At 36.8% G+C, this 24,853-nt stretch overlaps 1 protein-coding gene across 1 annotated transcript in view; it reads right to left on the minus strand.

Annotated features, from left to right (window-relative positions):
* LOC131044708 (uncharacterized) overlaps positions 1 to 17,350 on the minus strand; it is a 32,420-nt gene extending 15,070 nt beyond the window's left edge. The window contains exon 1 of the mRNA XM_057978097.2: positions 16,634 to 17,350. Coding sequence (XP_057834080.2) covers positions 16,634 to 16,978 — 345 coding nt within the window. The 5' untranslated portion in view covers positions 16,979 to 17,350. The remainder of the gene's footprint in view (positions 1 to 16,633) is intronic.
* Between the last annotated feature and the right edge of the window lie 7,503 nt (positions 17,351 to 24,853).

Consider the following 24,853-nt stretch of genomic DNA (forward strand, 5'->3'; position numbering starts at 1 on the left):
ATTTCTTGATGGTTAAGAACATATATATGTGTGTTTGTGGGAGAGAATCTATTGACATGGGCAACAAATCATTCAATGATGCCCATTGTGTTAATGATCAACCAAATCATGTCTATCAAATCACACATTATGGGATAGGAAAGAGGGTTGAGTTCACACAAAATTTTGTGGATTCAAGACTTGCACAATAGAGATATTGTTGCTGTTGAGGAGGCAACCAATTAGTTTAGTGCAATGTCCCCTTCCTAACCAATCGACAAGGTGAACCATTAGCTTAGTCAGTCAAGTTCCCGCAGGCTAATGGGTAAGTGAATAAGAAACTCTGGAGGCCTTCTACTTGGCTTTGTGCATAATTTTATGTTTTATGTGGTCCAAAACTTTATTTTTTAATAGCATAAGGTCTTAAATAAAAATTCAAATATTTCACTTATGTTATTTAAATATTATAAAGTTAAGTCATTTGAGCAACCCATCATCATAAGTTGCTTTTAAAAAGAGGGCTCCTAGGAGTGAGCACCCAATCTAGGGAGTCATAAGGTGATTTCATTAATAAATTAAAAGGAGAATGCAAAAGGTGGTGTCTAGCCCAGAAGTTATAAGGTTTTAATAAATGAAAATAAAGAAAACCTAAAGGTGGAGTCCAAGTTGAGGAGTCATAAGGGTTTTATTGTATTAACAAAATAAAATGTTTTTTCCTCAGTTGGGTGTGGGAATTAGGGCTGAAGGTGGCGCTATATTTGAGGCATTTTTTGGAGCTTTGTTTAATCATTCAAGTTATTGGTTTTTGGAGTTTTTGGCTACAGCTTCTTTGGAGGCTTTCTTCTAGGTTAGTGATGACAAAACCCCTTGCTGATGACATCTTCTACATTGTTGAAAGATACAGTTTGAGAGATCTAAGGTTATTATCCTCTAGGCAATACGTGGGTTCAATAGAATAATTAAATCACTCAATAACAAGGCCGTTGCAGATTTGTAGAAGCTGATTGAGCAGGTTTTGAAGGGTTTGATCAGAAAAAATTGGACGGTTAGGGGCTGTCAACATCCTTCCATCATTCCATTGGCAAATGGCACTTGAAATTGAAGGTGTGGCGCCGAGATCTGGAAGTTTGCAGGTCTGAATTTATTACAGCAGTGGTTTCCAGTCAACAATTTTTTCTGGGTATGTTTGGCTTTGATGTGTAAGGGATTTTTATGAACTGGGTTGCTGTTGTATTGTAGAAAAAACCATTATTTTGATCATCGTCTTGTTAATGTAGATAGCGTCACTCGTATCCTTCTTGGCCGGCTTAGACAACTAAATTGTCTAATTGGCCTATTGGCCTAAGAACAATTTAGTATTATCGATTTGCCTATATTCGTTAATATGCTGATCCATTGTTGAATCGAGTTTGTATCTTGCAACCGATCGGATATTAAGGTTGTCAATAAGCATATACGACTTGCTTATATTTATTAATATGTCATTTGTGTATGACATATATCTCTGCTACCCTTGCATTAGACGTGTTCATTATGATGTAAACAAACCCCTAACTAAAGGACGTGAGGTTTATAGAAGCCGACTTGTGTAGGAGGCGTGTTGATTGGTAACGTCTCTACTTGGTTATAAGGATCGGTTTCCCTCACAAATATCGAATCAATCAATTCTTGTATCTAGCAAATCGATGATCTGGTTAGAAGATCCGTCACTTATTCTACAGCAGTTCTTGTGGTGTCTTCCATACCTTGCATTGGCATCTACAGTTTGTGCATTATCTTGTGCTACCAAATCGGCTTCATCTCCTGCCCATACATTCTCAGTTAGTGTGAAATCAATCCGTCTCCATCTGCAGTTCGAATATTGTGTTTATCATCAGTCATTCGGGCATCATTATTTTCAGTTTGTGGATTGGTATTTAATTCATCTTAAGGAGCAGATCGATCACATATCTTTGTGTAGAGATCAATTACATATTGTGTGCTCGAGGGAGACAATAGTAGTATATCGTCTATGGTTGGGAGGGCAACAATGATCTAAATCATTGCCTGTGGTTAATCGAGCACACCCTATGATTACTGTGCATGGTCATCTTCTTGTGATCCTAGTATTGTAAGAAAAACAACATGGTATCAGAGCCAGGTTCTTGAAGAGCCATTGCCACAGTTAGTGCACTCCCCTCTGTCTTGAGAAGGAGCTTGAGCTTCAGAAGTGAAAAGATAAGACAGTGATAGAGATCATCTTTAGATTGAGTAGAGACGGATTCTTGGATACAAATTATAATTGAGGACGATGCCAGGAATAATGAGAAGGAAGTTGGGGCCACTTCTTTCCAGCTAGACTTTGATGATTCTCTTTATAGAAGTGACATTTCTATCTTCAGCCTTGGAAACACTGCAGATTTGCATTTGTCAATGGCAACTGAAATACAAGTTTAGGACCTTCATTGGATGAAACGACCAAGCTGATCAGATAAGTCTTCTCCCTACTACCACATTCATCTGATAATATATGATGCATTGCTTATGCTTATATTAGTTGACTATTGTATGCATTGATGTTTGTTCATGAGACTAGAGCTGCCCATGTGTAGGGTTGAGTCCTGTAGCCCTTAGCTATGTTTACATACAATTTAAGACATCTAGTTTATCATTATCAGTCTTTTTGTTATGAATTATGTTTAACAGCAGATTATTACAAGTGTATGTGCAAGTGCATGTGTGATTGCAGGGGACACTTGTAGACCTTAGTAATTAAGGCTTGCCTGCTGCTATGCTACTTGCAAGGGTTGCAAGTTTATCCAAAGCCAGATGGAGCTTGGATGAAGACTAGTACTCAGAAGGAAGAAAGAAGCAGCTTACATCAGGAGGGATGTTGATGACCGTTTTGAGATAAGTATTTTTCTTGGTTATTATCTCTTGAGTATTATTGTTATTTGCTTGTCAAAGGTTGCCTCTTATTTGTATTCCTCTATGTACTATAAGAGTTATTTGCCTCTTTATGCTCTTGTTCCTTTCTTTGGCCCTCGGGGATGGGTCTTTGCAGGAAAAGAAGAACGATGCATTAGGAATCCTGTCAAGGCATTTGTGCAGGTAATGACGGCATCGAGGATTACAAAGCAAAGTCGAGACAAGAGGGCTCTCCTAGCAAGAGTGAGCAGACTTCGAAGGGGTTTTGTTCTAATCTTTGGATGGTCATATTCCTGTATGGTCTAGGGTTCGATCTTATGAGATTGATGATTCGAGAGGGAGGCTTATACAACTTGTCAGGACGCCCAACCCAAGCGTTGATATCTGCTTATGACAGCTATGACATCAGAAACTTGCCCAAGATGGCTTCAGATCTCCTTAAAAGCACAAGAGCACTTACAAAAGTTGTGCACTTGACAGGAGTGTCAAGAGTTCCTTGCTGAGTTGTGACAGTAGGTCCAAGGTGGTCGTGAATCCAGCACATTCAGCCATGTGTAGATCATACCAGATGATGTTATGAGTTGAGATGCTCAGAGACATGGGAGTCTCTTGGAGCAATATGTCTTCCATGATTGGGACCATGTGAGCAGGGCATGCTTCTGTGTCAGAGGGAGCAGCTAGAGGATCTGCTTCAGTTGACTTTCGAGGATCTCGGTCATATTTGTTCAGAGGGAGTGGACCATGTCAAGATGGTTTCTCTAGTGATCAGATGGATACTTGGTGAGCATGGGATTCACCAAGAATGATGGTGTATACATAAAGGTTGTTGATGGTGAGGCATTGATTTTGGTCCTTCATGTTGATGACTTATTTCTCTCTGGGGCAAAGAAGCTCATCATTTAGTGTCAGAGGGAGTTAGCCTCTGAATTTGAGATGAAGGATCTTGGCCTTATGCACTACTTCCTTGGGTTAGAAGTTTGGCAGAAATCTGATGTGGACTTGAAGCTACATGGATATACTGATTCCGATTGGGCAAGGTGTGCCACTGATCGGAAAAGTACCTCTGGTTGTTTTTACTTAAGGTCTGTCATGATTTCTTGGTTCAGCGGGAAACAGTCTTCAATGGCACTAAGCTCTACAGAGGCCGAGTATATTGCAGCATGTGTGGGAGCACGAGAAGCAGTGTGGCTTCGGAAGCTTCTTGCAGGATTGTTTGGGCAATCCTTAGAGCCTACAATTATCCATTGTGATAATCAAAGTTGTGTATCTCTTTCTGTCAATCCTGTGTTTCATGACAGAACAAAGCATGTGGAGATCAAGTATCACTATGTTAGAGACATGATGGAAATGAATGCTATTCAGTTGAGATACATTAGTACTAATGAGCAAACGGCAAACATTCTCACCAAGCCTCTCTCCAGAATAAAATTTGTGTACTTTCGAGGTAAGCTTGGTATGGTGGAGAATGAAGCCCTAGCTGAGATTGAGTCCCTGCTTCATTGATTTGTTTATATATATATTTTTTTTATACTAATGTATTCTTCTCTTCAAAAGAAGTTTAAAGTGTAAACTCTTGTTAATGCATTTCTCCTTGAGAGAGACTTGAGGTATACGTTAATGCATTTCTCCTTGAGAGAGACTTGAGGTGTACGCCCTTATCTCCACCCTCTGATATGGTTCATGGTGGATGTCATGTGTGTGACGCCATGACAACATCACGTGAGAGAGTCTGTAGTGATTGTCTTGTACTTGTGTGTTTACCCTCTGGATGAGCAATGGTGAATATCATTGTGAGGTAACGATCTCACAATGATGAACGCTTGTGCATCTTACCATTATTCTGAGGTGACGATCTCACAATAATGATTGATATCTCGTGAGGTGATATCTATGGATAAGTCATAATGGTGGATATCACGTGAGGTGATATCTATGGATAAGCCATAATGGTGGATATTACGTGAGAAGATATCTATATATATAAGCCATAATGGCAAATATCACGTGAGGTGATATCTTTGGATAAGCCATGATGGTTGATATCACAAAGAGGTGATATCTTTCCTTTCCACATATGGATGTAGCCATTGTGGTAAATCATCACAATAATGATTGATGTCACTGTGAGGTGATATCTATTCTTCCAACACCCATGGGAGTAGCCATGGTGGTTGTGTTCATTTGCATTTCCACTCATGGGTGTAACCATGATGGAACCACCCTCTGGGAGTAGCCATGGTGGATGTCACTATGTGACTCAGATATCAAGAAGGATTCCTCCCTAGCTAAGAGTGAGTGTTAATGTAGATAGCGTCTGCCGTATCCTTCTGGGTCGGCTTAGACAACTAAATTGTCTAATTGGCCTATCGGCCTTAGACAATTTAGTATTATCGATTTGCCTATATTCGTTAATATGTTGACCATTGTTGAATCGAGTTTGTTATTTTGCAACCGATTGGATATTAAGGTTGTCAATAAGCATATACGACTTGCTTATAATTTTAATATGTCATTTGTGTATGACATATATCTCTGCCACCCTTTCATTATGATGTAAACAAACCCCTAACTAAAGGACGTGATGGTTTATAGAAGCCGCCTTGTGTAGGAGGCGTGTTGATTGGTAACGTCTCTACTTGGATATAAAGATTGGTTTCCCTCACAAGCATCGAATCAATCAATTCTTGTATCTAGCAAATCGATGATCTGGTTAGAAGATCTGTCACTTATTCTACAGCAGTTCTTGTGGTGTCTTCCATACCTTGCATTGGCATCTACAGTTCGTGCATTATCTTGTGCTAGCAAATCGGCTTCATCTCCTGCCCGTACATTCTCAGTTAGTGTGAAATCAATCTGCCTCCATCTGCAGTTCGAATATTGTGTTTATCATCAGTCATTCGGGCATCATTATTTTCAGATTGTGGATTGGTATTTAATTCATCTAAAGGAGCAGATCGATCACATATCTTTGTGTAGAGATCAATTACATATTGCGTGCTTGGGGGAGACGATAGCACTATATCATCTATGGTTGGGAGGGCAACAATGATCTGAATCATTGCCCATGGTTAATCGAGCACACCCTATGATTACTGTGCATGGTCATCTTCTTGTGATCCTAGTATTGTAAGAAAAACAACACGTCTAAATTTGGAATTCTGTTGTAATCTTGCATGATATTTACATTGTTTTCAGAATTTGTATTTACTGCTGTTTATTATTGTTTCTAGCTGAATCATCAAACAAAAAACAACAAACCCCTTCTACACCTTCTATCTAGTCTAAAAGGTCATACCAAAAAAAAAAATAACAAAGTATTTTTAATTAAAAAGAACAACAAAGTAGCATATTACAGTGGGTATCAAAGCACAATTTTCCTGCAATCCAGTGGGTTGACGAGCTTATATAAGTATTAGTGTCAGACAAAGTAGATACCAGAAAAGACTAAGGAAACAGGAGGAAGATTTTTGGGAACAGTGGCATTCAGTTCCAGAAGAACAACATTCAGAGAACCATTTTGAGCAATCAAAACATTTAGAGAACATGGGTGAAAGAGGTGAAAGAGGTAACAAGAACCAAGAGCCAGATTGCACAACACTCCTTTTGGATGCTTTGCTTAGAATTCAAGAGCAAACCAATCAGCGTATTGCATAGCTGGTTGATGCAGTAAAACAAATAGGGTCAACAATCAGGGAAATAATGAGCAGAGAGATGCAGAAGATCAACCCAAAGCTGCAAACCAGCCCCACGGAGCAGCTTTAGCTAGACCTCTTTGTAATATCCCCATTTTGAAATAGAATTTAATAATAAATGCTAATAAAAAAATTAAAATTAAAATAATTAAAATTTAGTTAAGTTTAATAAATGGTCAAAAAAACATGAAATGAAAAGTCGTGAATCCCTCAAACATGAGATATAAAAGGGAGAAGAGAACTTCATTTGAAGGGGGAGGGATGGAGAAAGGGAGAAAGAATGGAGCATGTGATTCAAGGAAGGATTAAGGGAAGAAGAAAGGAATGGAAAGTAAATAGGGAAGTGACTCTTTCAAAAGGGTAGAAATTATGAAGGGTTGTACTCTTTCAAATGGTGCTAATTGTGAAAGATTGTGGCTCTTGCCAAAAGGCAGACATGATGAAGAGGTGTGATCTCTCCCTCACATTGGAAGATATAAAGGGGAAGAAGGATCAACTGGAATGGAAGGGAATTAAGTGAAAATAGAGGAGATCTAGAGCAGATTTAGAGCAGAAGTATATAGAGGGATCTGAAATAAGATTTGAGAAGGGAAGAAGAAATAGGAGATGCAGATCTAGAAAAAGAAGATATGCAGATCTTAAGTAGGATATATGCAAATTTGAAAAGTAGTAAAGACAGATTTGAGAAGTGAAAGATAGGTGAAGATCAAATAAGTGAAAGGGCAGCAGTTGTTGTCAAACAGATGTATCTTTTCATACCCAAAGGATGTGACCCTTTTTCTCCATGAAGGGTATAAAGTGAAGGAGACATCATTTGAAGGAGGGAACCGAGAAGATCAATTGATCCATTCAAGGGAAAATCAAACTGCATATCTGATTTCAGAATTATAAAGAGAGGAAGCCAGTAAATTTGATAATATTAAGGGAAGATTTAGGGCAATCCCGAAAGGGGACATTACACTCTTATGCCTGTCTTTCCACCCAAAATGGAACCTCCAGTAGGGAATGGTCTTACATCGGTTGAATTATAGAAGAAGCTTAGACATGATTGGATTGTCGCAAGACCAGATTTTCAGCATGATATATCCCTATGACATTATATGGATGTTAGGATGAGACATACGCCTAACAGAGGCAATAGGGAACAACAAGCGACGTCATTCAAACCATACCAAGTATAATATCATTGTCCCCCATATCTACCACATAAAACTCATCTTGTAGCTGATAATCACCCAATTGCATAGGGAAACTTAGCCTACCCTATTTCAATGGAGATCCGGTAAGACTTCAATGAGAGCATGGGTCCAAAAAGTGGACACTTATTTCAATCTTAACCCTATGCCTAAAGAGGAGTCTATTAAATATGTTACTTTGCACTTAGACGGGATTGCTCATGAGTGGTGGCAGGATGATCACCATGGATCATGCACAAATCACATCCTATGCAGTGTTCACTGAGAGGCTAATTGAGAAATTCGACTAAAAGGATCCAAAGCTACATTTTAAGGAATTAGCATAGCTGAAACAATGGAATTCAGTAGATGCATATGTTGCTGATTTTCAATGATTATCGGTCTTGGTGATGGATATTTCTGAGAGAAAACTTATTGTGTTTTTTATAGATGGGATACTGGAACCTCTAAGGGGATGGATTAAGGCATTCAATCCTCCAACCCTACAAGAAGCAACTAAAAAGGCTAGAGATATGGAAACTATCACTTCAAGGAGCAAATTTCAATCCATGGATTTCCTACAAAAGAAGGACAAGGATAAAAAGAATTCCAAAAAGAATCACATCAACCACAAAATAATTTTAAAAAGTTGGATAGTGAACAATTAAATGATCTTGGGAGGAGAAAATTGTGTTTTCATTGTAGGGAACCATGGGATCCTTACATAAATGCTACATGAAACCAAAGGCAAAACAATTAGAGTATTTTTTCTGCAGACGAATCAGCATCAGAAAAATCAGATCAGTCATCTGATTTAGAGAGTGGTGAAAAGGAAAACACTCCGAAAGAAGAGCCCAAGGAAGATAAGACCCTTGCCCAACTCTCCAGTGCCCAGAAGGCGATTACTTTCAAGGTGAGAAGTGTTATACAAGGGCAGCGAGTAGTTGCTTTGATTGACACAGGAGTGACACCTAATTTTATTGATGAGAGGGTAGCAACAATGAGAGGGTAGCAACAAGAAGAGGGTAGTGGCAAGAAGAGGGCTGCAAACAAAAGAGCATCATGGGTTTAAGGTAATGGTAGCAGACAGATATTAAATTCCTTGCACTCGCAAAATTTCTAATTTGACTATGCAATTGGGTGATTATCAGCTACAAGATGAGTTTTATGTGGTAGATATGGGGGACAATGATATTATACTTGGTATGGTTTGAATGACGTCACTTGTGGAGTTCTCTTCCAGCTTACAAAAGTTGGAAATGAGGTTTGAACATCAAGGGAGAAAGGTGGTACTTAGAGGACTTTCGAATAGTGGACCCAAAGTAGTGTCATTCAAGAGGATGGAGAGGTAGATTAGACATGATCAGATTGAGTGGGCAGCAGAGTGTCTTATTGTGCCCAAGGTTCAAAACATTTTAGACCAGCAAAAGAATAGTTACCACCCAGATATTTAGTTAGTGATATCCAAGCATAGCAAGGTTTTTGGGACTATTCCCCCTAGAGTCCCCACCTGATAGGGGTATGGAGTGTCATTGAGTTAGAAGACGGAGCCAAACTTGTGATCACAACTCCTTATCAACATCCTAAGAGGCACAAGGATGAGATTGAAAAGGTAATTAGGGAGTTACTTGAGATGGGACATAAAAGAAAAATAAGAGCCCCTTTGCGTCAATAGTAGTCCTAGTTAAAAAAAAGAATGATACAATGCGGATGTGCATTGATTATATGACCTTAAACAAGAAAACAATCAAGAACATGTACGCAATCCCTAGGATAGATGAGCTGATTGATGAGTTACATGAAGCCCAGTATTTTTCAAAGATAGATTTGAGATCAAGATACCATCAGATTCGGATGACACAAGAGGATATAGAGAAAACTGATTTCAAGTGTAATTTGGGGCATTTTGAGTTTCTGGTAATGCCCTTTTGGTTGACAGATGCTCCGGCCATTTTCTAGAGTTGCATGAATCGGGCATTCAGGAAGCAGTTAAGGAAATTTGTTTTGATATTTTCAATGACATCTTGATTTTCAATAAGACTTGGGAGGAACACACAACATCTTAAGGAGGTATTGAGCATTCTGGAGAGTGAGTCTCTTTATGCGAAGGAGTCAAAGTGTGATTTCCGGATGACAAAGCTCCTTTAGACAGCTCAAAGGATTCTTTGGACTTTAAGAAAACAATAGGAGGTTTGTTAAGGGGTTTTCTCAGGCAGCTGCACAGCTTTCAGATTTGACTAAGAAGGGAGCATTTGTGTGGTCTAATTCAGCACAAGTGTTTTGAGCACTTAAAACAAGTGATGTCTACATGTCTTGTATTAGCCATACCAGAATTCTCCAAACCTTTTGAGTTAGAATGTGATGCTTTAGGTGAGTGGATAGGAGCAATGTTGATGCAAGAAAAACATCCCATCGCATTTGAGCGTGGGAAGTTAAGAAGGGTGGAGAGGAGCTATTCAGTTTATGATAGGGAGATGTTGGCCATCATGCATGCCTTGGCCAAATCCAGATCATACTTGGTTGGGGGCAAATTTATCATCAAGACAGACCATAACAATATTAAATACTTCATGAATCAGAAGGACCTCAATGACAGGCAGCAAAAGTGGGTTAGTAGATTGCGGGCATATGACTTTGACATTGTTTATGTCAAGAGGAAGAAGAATATAGTTGTCGATGCACTTTCTAGGAGACCTCATATATGTTCTCTCGTGGAGATTTCAGCTGATTGGAGGGAACTAATTGCAGCTGAATATGCCAAAGATCCATGGGCAACAAGGATTATGGAAGGCACAACACATGATGACAGATATACCATGGTTAATGAGTTGATAATGTATAAGAACAAGGTTTATTTGGTGCCTTCTTCACAGTTTAAAATGAAGATTTTGTGGACTTTTCATGATACACCCATGGCTGGCCACCCAGGTTTCTTTAAGACTTATAGGCAGATTCGCGAGAGATTCACTTGGAGAGGGCTTCAGAATGAAGTCCTTAAGTACGTTAGAGAGTGTTCAATCTGCCAACAAAATAAGAATGAGCATACATTTCTAGTCGGTCTACTTCAGCCATTACCCTTTCCTAATAAAAAATGGGAGTGCGTCTTGATGGATTTCATTACAGGGCTACCTAAGGTTCAGGGCAAAGATAGTAATTATGTGGTGATTAATCGATTGACAAAACTTGCTCACTTTTTCGCTATCTCAGCTGCATATACAGTCACACAGTTAGCTGATTTGTTTTTTTAGAGAGATCTTCAGACTACATGGGCTGCCCAAGAACATTGTGAGTGATAGGAACAGCAAGTTTTTGAGTATCTTTTGGCAGGAGCTCTTCAAGTTGAGTGGGACTGAGCTCACTCCTGGTAAGAGCTACAACCCACAAATAGATGGACAAATGGAAATAGTTAATAAATGGGTGGAAGGGTACCTCGGGAACTATGTTTCGAACAGTAGAGAATGTGGATTAAGTGGCTGCACTTTGGTGAGAATTGTTACACCACCACCTACCACATATCTATCAGGATGACACCCTTTATGGTTTTGTATGGATATGAGGCTCCCAACTTCATTGTTCTTCTTTTTGGGGAGAGCAAAGTGCCTAAGGCAAAGGACTTGTTATAGGAGAGTCAAAACATCATGAAAACGTTGAAGAACCTGCAACAAGCATAGAATCAGCAGAAGCTGTATGCTGATCAGCAGCAGATAGAGTGCAATTTGGAGGTTGGAAACATTGTATATTTAAGGTTGTAGCCATACAGACATTCTACTCTCAAAAAGAGTGGAGCAGAAAAGCTCAAGCCAAGATTTTATGGACCTTTCAGAGTTACCAGGAGAGTTGGGGAGGCTGCCTACGAGTTTGAGCTACCAGCTAACAGCCGAGTACACAATGTTTTCCAAGTATCCAAGCTCAAGAAGGCATTCGGACACAATGTGGCGCCCTCATCTGTGTTACCACTATTGGATGAGGAGGGGAAACTAATATTGATACCTGAGGCTATTATTGACTTCAGAAAGTGAGTTTTTTGAAGCGAGTCTTCACAAAGTATTTGATCAAATGGAAGGATTTGCCAATAGAGGATGCAACGTGGGAGAGTGAGCAGATTTTACAACTTACGGAGCTAAAATTATTTGAGGACAAGCAATTTTGGGAAGGGCTGACTGTAATGTCCCTTTCCCAACCAACTGACAAGGTGAACCATTAGCCTAGTCAATCAAGTTCCCGCAAGGTAATGGGTTAAGTGAATAAGGAACTCTAGAGGAATTCTACTTGGCTTTGGGCATAATTTATATTTTATGTGGTCTAGGACTTTATTTTTAAATTACATAAGGTCTTAAGTGAAAATTAACATATTTCACTTATGTTATTTAAATATTAAAAAGTCATTTGAGGGTCCCATCATCATAAGTTGTTTTTAAAAAGGGGACTCCTAGGGGTCTGTAATGTCCCCACTTTGAAATACAATTTAATGGTAAATGATAATAATTAAATTAAAATTAATATGAAAGAATATAATTAAATATAATTAAATTTTAATTAAGTTAATGAATGGTCAAAGACATGAAATGAAAAGTTTTGACTCCCGCAAACATGAGATATAAAAGGGAGAAGAGAACCTCATTTGAGGTAGATAATTTGGGGAATCAGAGGTGAGATCTAATTTAAATAAAAGTGCAGATCTGGCTGTGAAAGGTTGTGTCCCTTCCAAAGGGGCAGAAATAATTTAGAGATGCACTCTTTCAAAGGGTGCTGATGGTGAAAGGGTGTGCCTCTTGCCAAAGGGCATACACGATGAAGAGGTGTGATTCTTCCCTCACATTGAGAGATATAAAGGAAAGGAATCCAAGCATCCAGTGAGATCACCATCATTCAAATCAGATCAGAACTGTTATTAAGTTACAGGCAGTAGCATCTTTGTTCTTGGTTGGAGATGTGCTTAATACATGAAGCCTGATCTTATGCAGAATTCAGTAGTAATATTAATATAGACTGCAATATGTATGAGAGTCATAATTAATTTCATATATATCCATAACACATGAATCAGTTGGAGAGAAATAGACTGCACTCAGAATTACATTGTCACAGGTGGATCAGATTTAAAGACACAGACCCTCAGAAAGCCACACCGAAACTGACTGATTGCTTATAACAGCATCTGGGTATGATTACCAGTGAATTCCTTATGCAGATTGAAAACACATACAAATAGATTAATATGCAGAAATATACAGAAGTTCAATCTACGCTCTGATCTGACTTAATAAAGAATTAAAAGGGATAATACTTTAGCAGAACGGAAAACAATAAAGGACCAGCAAACTGTTTTCCCTTTAAGAAGATAAAGGCGCCCTCTCTCTAACCCTCCCTTATCAATTGAGAATAGTAACCTAGGGCAACATTTAGGGCAATCCCAAAAGGGGACATTACAGGGTCACTGCCCAATGTAGGGAGTCATAAGGTGATTTAATTAAAAATTAAAAGGAGAATGCAAAAGGGGGCACCTAACCTAGGAGTTATAAGGTTTTAATAAATAAAAATAAAGAAAACCTAAAGGTGGAGTCCAAGTTGAGGAGTCATAAGGGTTTTATCATATTAGTAAAATAAGATTTTTTTTTCTCATTTGGGAGTGGGAATTAGGGTTGAAAGTGGCGCCTTATCTGAGGCATTTTTGTGAGCTTTGTTCAGTCATTCAAGTTATTGGTTTTTGGAGTTTTTGGCTGCAGCTTCTCTGGAGGCTTTGTTCTAGGTTAGTGAGGACAAATCTCTTGCTGATGAAATCTTCTACGTTGTTGAAAGACACAGTCTGGGAGATCTGAGGTTATTATCCTATAAGAAATAGGTGGGTTCAACAGAATAATTAAATCATTCAATAAGAAGGCTGTTGCAGATTTGTAGAAGCTGATTGGGCAGGGCTTGAAAGGTTTGATTAGATCAAATAGGGTGGTTAGGGGCTACAGACATCGTTCCATCATTCCATTGTGCAATTGGCACTCAGAATACTTTTTCTAGGTATGTTTGGCTTTGATATGTAAGGGTTTTTTATGAATTGGGTTGCTGTTGTATTGAAGAAAAAACCATTATTTTGATCATCATCTGAATCTGGAATTTTCTTCTGTAATCTTGCATGATATTTACATTTCTTTCAGAATTCGTATTTGCTGCGATTTTTTTATTGTTTTCAGTTGAATCGTCAAACCAAAAACAACAAACCCCTTCTGCACCTTCTGTCTAGTCTGAAAGATCACACCAAAAAAAAATAACATAGTATTTTCTATTAAAAAGAACAACAGGATAGCATATTACATTTAGATTGTACACTTCAACATTTTGCATCTGATGTTCCTTCAGCTGATTTTCACACGTAAGCACCTAGTGTATACACTTTTGAGGAGATGCAATATGGTCACCTGAACCATGGTATCCTTTCATCAATTGAGGTTCTAGAGACATGTGCTAACATTCATCTCTTATTTCTTTAGAGTTTAGTATTGCTTTGAATGGGACTTCACACGATTCTTCGCACCAAGATCATTGTCTTCTAGATGCACCTTCTTGAGATTAATACTTGACAAAAATATCAAGTCTGTTTTCTCAGTCCCTCCTTGCATATTTGAAGGTACTCATTGAGAACATTCATCGCCATTTTGATATTAGCTCCTACGGAGTTGCATCATCTTCTTCAAATGCCATGAGAGCACATTCAGACATGTTCTAACATTCCATCTCCTTCATCTCCTAATTCTTTAGAGTTTAATATTGCTTCGAATGGGGTTGGGCTTCACATGATTCTTTGCAACTAGATCATTGTCTTCTAGATACACCTTCTAGGGATTAATACTTGACAGGTATATAAACTTTGTTTTCTAAGTCCCTCCTTGCAAATTTGAAGGACATCATTGAGAACATCCATCTCCTTTTTGATATCAGCTCCTAAGGTGTTACATTGTCTTCTTCAAATGTCATGAGAGCACATTTAGACCCTCTTGTTCTTTCTCCACCTATTCATTTGTCACAGTTTGGCATTGGCTTGAAGGTCCTTGACTACTTGACAAAAATATCAAGTCTATTTTCTCAGTCCCTCCTTGCATATTTGAAGGTACTCATTGAGAACATTCATCGCCATTTTGATATTAGCTCCTTCAGAATTGCATCATCTTCTTCAAATGCCATGAGAGCACATTCAGACATGTGCTAACATTCCATCTCCTAAATTCTTTAGAGTTTAATATTGCTTCGAATGGGGCTGGGCTTCACATGATTCTTTGCAACAAGATCATTGTCTTCTAGATACACCTTCTTGGGATTAATACTTGACAGGTATATCAACTTTGTTTTCTAAGTCCCTCCTTGCAAATTTGAGGGACATCATTGAGAACATTCATCTCCTTTTTTATATTAGCTCCTAAGGAGTTACATTGTCTTCTTCAAATGTCATGAGAGAACATTTAGACCCTCTTGTTCTTTCTCCACCTATTCATTTGTCACACTTTGGCATTGGCTTGAAGGTCCTTGACCAACATTAGGAGGATTAATCATCCTCTTTGGATCTTGATCTACAAAAGCCATACATTCTTATCTTTCTTCCCTCACTTTCCTTTTTAAAATGGGAAGATGTATGCATCTTTGTGTTTATTTCATAAGGAAAGAAACGTTGTTCAATAATCGTGTATCATCTTTAGCATTCAATGTTGAGCATCTACCATAGGCACATGAGACTACACTTTCCAGGGGGAACAAAAATGTTCCTATATTTGGGGGGAAGTTTTTCCCTGCTCATCTTTTGAAAAGCATCCGTATTTTGTTCATGGGTACCTCATCAAGCCTTGTTGTTGGGACCCATCTTTGAGTCTTTTCTTCTTCCTCCCTAAGTTGCATTTAGAGGGGGTGTTGGTGTGAAGGTGTATATTACTTAACTAGTTCATTGTTAAGACCTTTTCACACCTAATTAAGTTGGCTAAGTGATTAGAGATGTAATATTGTCAGAATTCCTGTAAAAATTCCAAAACATATATACATTGAATTTCCTACAGAAGCTGGCTATTCCAGACTGCAACTTTTCATGAATTACTGGGTTTTCTCTTGATTTAGCGCCTCCCTTGTTCTATTTGATTGCAGCATTTTCTTTCTTTCTTTCTTTTTTCTTTGGTTGTGTGCAGATTACAAAGCTTTATGTTTTCTTCCCTATCAAGTTAACTCAATTAGCAGTAAACATCGTCTAAAATTTTAAGGTAATTTCAAGTAATTACAAAATAACCCAATAATGTTTAGAAACTTTACTAGTTCTAGGCTTTACATGACACGATACAGCCCTATTCTTAGATTTTATGCTCCTTATATTTACTTGAAATTTTGTGCCATGAACATCAAATTCGTCAGAACTTTTTTCTAATACAAGAGCTTGAATTTGGATGCAAGTATTATGGAAAATATACTAAGAATAAGAAGGGAGACAAGGATCGAGGAATTTTATGAGTTATCTTTATCAGTCACGTAATTTCACACAGAAATTTTCGCAAGCTAGATTAAAAATCTAACAGAATTGTTTCGAGAAGCTTGTTTCTAAAATTAGACGTGTCAATTCACATATATCCAAAACAGCATTGACCAAATTTTCCAATTAAATTTATCCAGAGATGTCTTAGTATTCATAGTAAATTCTGAGTTTCTCATACCAACTTGACGATGTTGGAGTGCAACATTCATAATAAATTCGGTGTTTCTCAAACCAATTAGACGATGTTGGAGTGCTGTATTCATAATAAATTATGTGTTTTTCAAATCGTCTAGACCTTCCTAAAAATAGAGTTTGAATAAGAAAGATTTGCCCAACAAGTGGCCAACTATTCATCTTTGGTATCTTAAAAAAATTAGCCTCACCTCGTTTTGGACGGCCACAGCCATCTGCTTCTTGAGTAAAGCATATGTCTGAGACCTCGTCAAGAAGCTTAACCTTGCTTGGGCTTGAGCTTGGGATTGGGATTGCTCTTCGCTTTGGCGTTGCCCTTGCTGCTGATCGGCCGGACTCACCTCCTCAATTTCCGCTCGAACTTCAGGCAAGCTACTCGAACCCTTGAATTTCAGGGTTACCCTTTTCGTAACTCCAGCACATTGAAGCCTTGTTGAATAGTAAGGTTTACTGAAGCCCTGAAAATGAAGGCATCTTGCTGAAAATGGATTCAAAACGCCATTAACGCCCTGCATTTTGCATAGAAATGAATGCATACTATGAAAAATTGTGCTTTGCACGGCTTTTCGGACTGTCCTGCTTCATCTCTCTAGCTCTGCTCAATTGAAATCGAAACTTGAGCTTTGCACAATTTGCTAGACGCCCGCCAGACTTGGTAAAGAAAGAGCTCTTGCACCAAATACAATTTTACTTTGTCTGGGCTTTTCCTTTGTCTTTAGGAAAAAAAGATTCACAGGAGCCAATCATGGTGAAGATTGAATCTCATCCTGTAGAGGGCCCCCAACCAAACTTGATCCATTCATTCTATAGGACCACCTCTGCTAAAGGCTTCTGGAAAGAGACTATTATCCATATTTTATATTTTGTTGGCCCCAAAAAGCTCTTAACTGTTTTTCTTGGAGTGGGAAGTGTCTCTTCTAATCATATCAGAGGCGTTCTAGTTAATGCCATAATCGAGTCTAGTTATGTCATAATCGAGTCTCTAAATTAAAATATCGTCAATATAACAATGTAAATACTTGGGCTTTTAATCTATGCTTTAGATTTTACTTCTTACCATTATCACATTTATTCCCCCCACAATTTGTGTGGGCGATTGTGTCGTATTTTGCTAATGTTAGGTCAAATTACTAAATATGGTAGGAAAATAATAGTGACGCAAATGTAAATGAAAAAATGTAGAGAAGTCAAGGGGCCTAGCCCATTCTAAATCTCTAATAAGAGATTAACAAATGTTTTCAAGTTTGATGACAAGATTTTCTAAATCGAGTCAAGATCATTCTAGGGGATAAATATTTGAGGGCGTATTTCAAATATCACACCAATGTTGACGTTGCATCCATGTTTGTGTCATGGTGCTTCGAATTGGAGAACACAGAAAATGTGAGGTGGGTGGTTAATAGTTGTGTTAGAGAAGAACGGTGTGGGGGACTCGAAAGTTTCATGAGGATGACAAGAGATGGGAAGGGCTTTGTTTGTCTAGACTGTCATTGGCTCCATGTTAGCGAATTTCACCCTCCTCTACACCCTTATTTCATATGGAGTGCAAACTGTAACAAAGAGTCTCGTCGGGCCTTTGCACAAATTGGGATGCATGGCATCAAGGAGTATCTAAAGACTTGGGAGAGGCGGGATGTTAAACTAGAGTTGGAGAAGTGGGGGACATCACGATCGGCGATGGCATCCTCTTCGAGATGGAAAAGAGGTCGCCCACGAAGTTCGAAGAAGAAGAAGGTGAGACGAACTCTGTAGATAGGTTTCCCAACAGAACATAAAGATATTGCAGCTGGTTCTGAGGAGGTGATAGGATGTGTCATGGCTTCGAGCAGTAAAGGCAAGAAAATCGTATTAGCCGATTAGTATAGGTTTGTGTGCTTATTTTTGAAATGAAGTCTCCAATGTTATTTAAGGACTTGGTTTTTTGTATAGCTATGTAAGAATGTTTATCAGTAGGGTAGAGTGGATGTCTAGGCAGTGGACATGGAGTCAGTTTTGTGTACAAGGGGTGTGGTCTTTATTGTAGAACATTATTACAGTATTCGTAGAGGTGATATGGACAATGCATATTTTCATTTTTTGAAGATATTGTAAACCTTTGGAAATATTAATAAAAGTAACATTTACCGATCAAAAAAAAAATGCTGAGAAGTGAATTCGTATATGCATACATCTAAATAAACACATACATATTGTTACAATTTTTCATATCAAATGTACTCAACATAGATATAATATAAGGGTCAGATGTAGTATTAGAAGAAATGATTTTTGCATTCTTATGACAATGATATACGTGACATGTATTTGGAAATTAAGACTTAGAATTTTCGTACATGTTTTTGTAAACAAACATTTACATATGATATCATCAAACAAATGCATACAAATAATGTAACTCTCTTGAAAACTATGAATAAATTCTTGATGTTTAATTATATTGTATCTAAACTTATAAGTTATATCATCTATATTTAAATTTATATGTTTTTAAATTATGCAAAGAAAAAAACATAAAAAAACTACTTATATTTTTAGTTTTTTCTTATTTTCACACATATTTCTATAAATTTCTTCCTTATTTATCTAAATATTCCTCTATGTTTCTATTTACTTATTGCATACAAGATCTTGATATACAGACATGAACTCTTCTTTATATTATTGTATTAATAAATTGTAAGTACTTTATTATTATATTCTAATTATTATTACATTGTTATTACATTACTCTGTTTATTAATATATTACTATAAACTAACTATTATTACATTATTTGTTTTATTATTGTATTTTTTTATATAATATTATTATCAATGTTAACTCTAATGATAATTCTAATTTCAAATTTAACTGACCTAGTGCTCCTAGATTTTTTATTGTATTATTTTGTATAGTTTTCTTGAGGGCTACAAAAAAAAATGATGAGTAGATAAGTTGCATAAAAATGATGGGTGCGAGTAAGAAATGTCATTGTAATAAAATAATATGAAAATGTATTTTTATCTTAAATAAAATAACATTTAAATAAATAAAATAACTAAATTATTATAAATAGTATTATATGAAAAATAATATTATTATTTTTAATATAGATAAAAATAAAGAAAATATTTTTTATGATAATCCATTATCATCTAATTATGATTGTTTATGACTAAATTGTAAGTAAGGGTCTCCCAGAATAGAGGATACGATTCAATTACATCACAATGATAATGTCTACTTTTTGTTATGAACTTTATTGTTGAAGAGATATTGATAATGACAAGTTTGGAAGCACACATTACATGCTTAAATGCAATGTCTTGTGCAATGAATTATTTCATGAGGATATTTTTAATGTTTTGGGTTGTCTAAAGCGTTAGATAGGAGAGATACTAAATGTGACATAGCTCAAAAGATAATATCCATTGGTTGTTTATGTTAAAGTCACAACACACATTATTGGCAATCCTTAATAGAATATGTCTTCATATAATACTTAGTTTTTGAATTGTATTGGTGATTGAGACATCGTTGCAAGACCTATCTTAATTTTGCCCTTACAATAAAGGGTTGATATTGGTGCAAATGCAATAAATTACACTTTTCATTATTTCCAAGTCTAAGATTGTTTTCTATTACATCATTCAAGGTCATAGGTTTTCGAGCTTTGCACATTATACCAGACACAAGGCACATTAGCATGCAGGTGAATTTTAGCAGGCTATGTGTTCTTCCAACACACTAACAAGTATTTAAGAATATAAAAAAACATCTTTGTAAAACTCATTAGTAGTCTCAGCTAAAATCGTCAATTTCCCTTCTACAAAGAAAAAATGTAGCTTTTAAACTCATTATCTTTACTATCAAAATTTACAGTACTTAATTATTCAAGTGTGGAGTGCTTTAGTTGTTATCTTCATGAATGAAGCCTACCAAAAAGTGTGGGGGATGATCTCATTGTACAAGTTGTGGACTCCAAGGGTAATGTACAAGGACGTGTTACCCTCTTGTAGAAATTGTTGTCTATGATTTGGTAGTAAAAGTTGCAATGAGAGTGCAAAGTTTTCTCTAAAGGAATTTAGATCCACACGAGCCTTGGAGATGGTAATTGATAGTTTGTTCCATTGGCATACTTAGTGATGTTGTAGTTGCCACTAGCTTGGTAGACATGCTTGCAAAATGTGGAAATATTGACAATGCAAGTGATTTGTTTCAAAGAATGTCTCAAAGAAAGGTGGTCACATGGAAACATATAGAATGGATTTGTTGAAAGGGATTTAGAAACAAGGTATGGACATCCATCAAAGTATAAAGGATAGGGGAATTTTGTCAGACGTTGTAGTCGCCATTGTCCTAGTTGACATGAATGCAAAATGTGGAAACATTAGAGCCTATTTGAGAAAATGCCTCAAATAATTTGTAGATTTTTTATCCTACTGAGGATGGGAATGTAAATTTTAGGGGAAATTGACTACATAATTAAAATCTTTCACTTATTCCATAGAAACATATCGTGTAGGCAATCTTCTGATTACTTAACCATAAACATATATAAACATGAAAGAGTACACACATGAAACATACACATGAACACCAAATATATGTGGAAAACCCAAGAAGGGAAAAACCACTGAGAATGTTGATTCTCAATTATGAAACACCTATTAGGGTGACACTGGTAAAGATGATTTTTACAAAGGGTGGTTCACTACCAAAATGCTCACTGCAGGTGGACTCGCTGTCTGGATGCTCACTGCCCGACTACAACCACCAAAAAGAGAAGGGCTCATTGCCCAGAAGAAGAAAGAAAAAGAAAGAATCCACCACTGAAGCACAACTACCACAATGTTGCAATGTCGAAAGAAACCTTTGGCTCACTACCTCCTGTACCAAACAGTAACAACATACAATCTCACTGCTCAACCACAGATTCACACAACCTCTCACACACTTGCAAAAAATAGATCGTCCTTTTCAATCCACTTGCTTCTATATATAGCCTTCATTATGATCATCCTTTATTTACACTAATCTCTAAAATAAGAATTTCCCAAGTCAGCCAAAAAATAATTCACCGGAATACAATTTGAAATAGATCTACACTGAACATTCTCGTGGTGGAAAGGAATGAGAAGTGGACCACAACACAATGCACTACATCGATAAAAAACAACATGTTATCCATACACCACAATCACCGGAGAAAAAAAAAAACATTCAAGGTCAATAGAACCCAAAATGAACATATCCACAACCACAACTCTGGAGCACAACATCACATCCCAAATCAGAATATGAAAGATAAAGATATGAATAGCAAAAATCCAAAATATTATCTTCAGAACCAGAAATGCAAAGTACTGCAAACACTGTCAAACATCATCATCACTGAGCATGCTTCTAGAGCACCAAATCATAAGCATGACATCTCAAAGTAACTTCCAACAACATACCAAACCTTATGACTATAACTACAACATATCAAAAATATGGAGCATAAATTAATCACTAAAACATAGAATCAGTATGTTGACATCAATGATAGCCATATTGATAATCATACTGACACACCATCAACTTCACATTTGCAACAATCTCCTCCTTTGTCACAAATTCAAAATCATAACTAATCTCTCCCCCAAACATCTCCAATCTCTCCCCCTTTGACATCAAAGACAAATGTGAGCAACAACACAGCACATGTAATCATCTTCAGATTCAACATAGCTCCCCCTAAGAGGAAGCCCCAATCATTAGTCTAGACTAAAATATGCTTGAAGTTCCTTGGACTAATGCACTACTTCAAACGAGGAAGGGGTGTTACCCCCAACTTCTACCGGAGATACTCAAAAGTATCTTTGCACAAAGCCTTCGTAAAGATATCTGCAACCTGCTCTTTTGTAGGAACGTACTTAAGTTTTGATTCATTGTCCAACACCTTTCCCCTTAAGAAGTGATACCGAATAGAAATATGCTTTGTTTTGGAGAGCAATATCGAATTTTAAGAGATATTTATTGCACTTGTATTATCACACATGATCGAGATTAATTCATCAAACATCACACCAATATCCTTCAATGTCTATTTCATCCAAAGTATTTGAGTGCAACATGATGTGGTTGTAATGTGCTTAACTTTTGCAGTTGATAAAGACACAAAATCTTTCTTTTTACTTAACCATGCAACTAATAGGGAGCCAAGAAAAAATGCTTTACCACCGGTACTCTTTCTGTCATCAACACTTCCTGCCCAATTTGCATCAATGTAAGCTTTTAGAGTAAAATCTGATCTTGTGGGATACCACAATCCAAAATATTTTGTACCTTTCAAGTATCTAAAAATTCTCTTTACTGCAACAATATGTAACTCTTTCAGATCTTGTTGAAATCTGGTTGCAAGGCAAACAACATGCATCATATCTAGTCTGGTAGTAGTTAGGTATAACAATCCTCCAATCCTTGATTTGTACTTGCTTGCATCGGTATTAGGAGATTTATCATCATTAGTCAACTTGCATCTAGTTGTCATAGGAGTACATACCATTTTAGAATTCTCCAATCCAAAAAATTTCGACAATTCTCTAACATACTTTGACTGGGGAATAAAAATGCCTTTACTATTTTGATTTATTTGCAATCCAAGAAATAAATTCAACTCACAAATCATAGACATTTCAAATTCCTTTTGCATTTCACCAGCAAACTTCTTGCATATGCCATCATTTCCTCCAAATATTATGTCATCCACATATACAACAACAATTAGGATCTTTTCAGATTCAACTTTAAAATAAAGATTGTTGTCGGCAAACTCTTTTTGAAATCCTTGATTCAATAAATACTCCTCTAGCCTTCCATACCAAGCTCTAGGTGCTTGCTTCAACCCATACAATGCCTTCCTTAATTTACAAACAATATTTGGATTATCTGACAACTTAAATCATTTTGGTTGTTCGATGTAGAATTCTTCTTTTAGTTCCCTATTTAAAAATGTTGACTTCACATCCATCTAATAAACTTTGAAATCTTTACATGTTGCAAAAGCCAAAAACATCATAATAGCTTTTGATGCTTTGCAAAAAGGATTAGAATAATGATAGAAACACAACAACACAAGAAACAAGTTCAAACATTAGTGTTATCAACAAAAGACTATCCTAAACAAGCATATCAAGAGAGATATTAAACATGAAATGGAAAGCATGCAAATATAAAAGAGATAAACTACACTCCTCCAAATGCTAACTAAGATGCTCATAGTTGCTCCTCCCTCCTTCGTCTCCTCTCCAAGTTCCACATGAGTGTAGCTCTCAGCTTTGCACTACTATGGAAGTCTTATGGAGATTCAAGATTGAAGATGATTATGAAAATATGCAAATGCAAGCGAGCTAGGAATGAGAGAAAATGAGTTAATTAAGCTATTTATCAATTTTTAACCAAAAGACAATGTAGATTATGATTTTAGTCTAAAATGCTCTCTCAAATTCACTATAACTTATGCATACAAGATTTTTGAATCTGGATTATGAAGAAATGGGCTCTATTTATAGGAAAAATAGAGAAATGGATGGTTGAGATTGAGTAATCTCAACAAGGGTCGAGATTGATGGGTTTATGATCCATGTGAGGGCTTTCAACCCAATCCCATGGTGACAAATGTCATCATGAGATGGGTTGAGAGGAGAGGGAAGATGCATTAAATGCTTGACATGACTTGAAGGTTAACTTGGGAGGTAAGGTTAGTGTTGAGTTGAAGGAATAAAGTCATTATCCAATAAATAATGTCTTTATCCAATGGATAAACTCTTGTGCAAGAGTTAGTGAGGATAACCATGGTCAAAGCAATAAATGCTTGAAGAGACCCATGAGTTAAATGAGGGTTGAGTCAAAGGTAAAGCCTTTAACCATGTGGGAAAGTTGAATTAACCATAAATGGTTATGTAAGAGCCATAAATGGACATGTAAGAGCCATTAGTGGTTTGGAAGACTTTAGGGGTTAACTTGTTGAACACATAAAGCATTACATGTTTTTCAAAGACTTTGGAGGCTTTGAGAAGTGACTTCAAGTTGCTTAGGAATGTGACAATATTTAGGAAATGGGATTGGGCTATTTAGGAGTGGTTAGAAGAATTTAGAAAGTGGTTAGAAGAGTCTAGAAGGGGATTTAGGATTGCAAGTGGGTTTGGTGGGTGAGGAAAAATAGGTTTTTATTTTAAATAAAATTAATTTATTTCAATTGTGGTTGCAACTTGCATTTGTAGGAGAATGCAAGTGGGGGGTAGTTTAGGGAATTAAATAAATATTTTATTATTTATTTAAAAGAGGAAAGGGGGGTTTTAATTAAATAAATATGATTTATTCATTTAATTGATTTTGAGTGTGGCTAAATGAATTAATTTAAATAAATTCAATAATTTATTTAATTA

Source organism: Cryptomeria japonica, chromosome 3 (assembly GCF_030272615.1).
Source record: "Cryptomeria japonica chromosome 3, Sugi_1.0, whole genome shotgun sequence".
Lineage (NCBI taxonomy): Eukaryota > Viridiplantae > Streptophyta > Pinopsida > Cupressales > Cupressaceae > Cryptomeria > Cryptomeria japonica.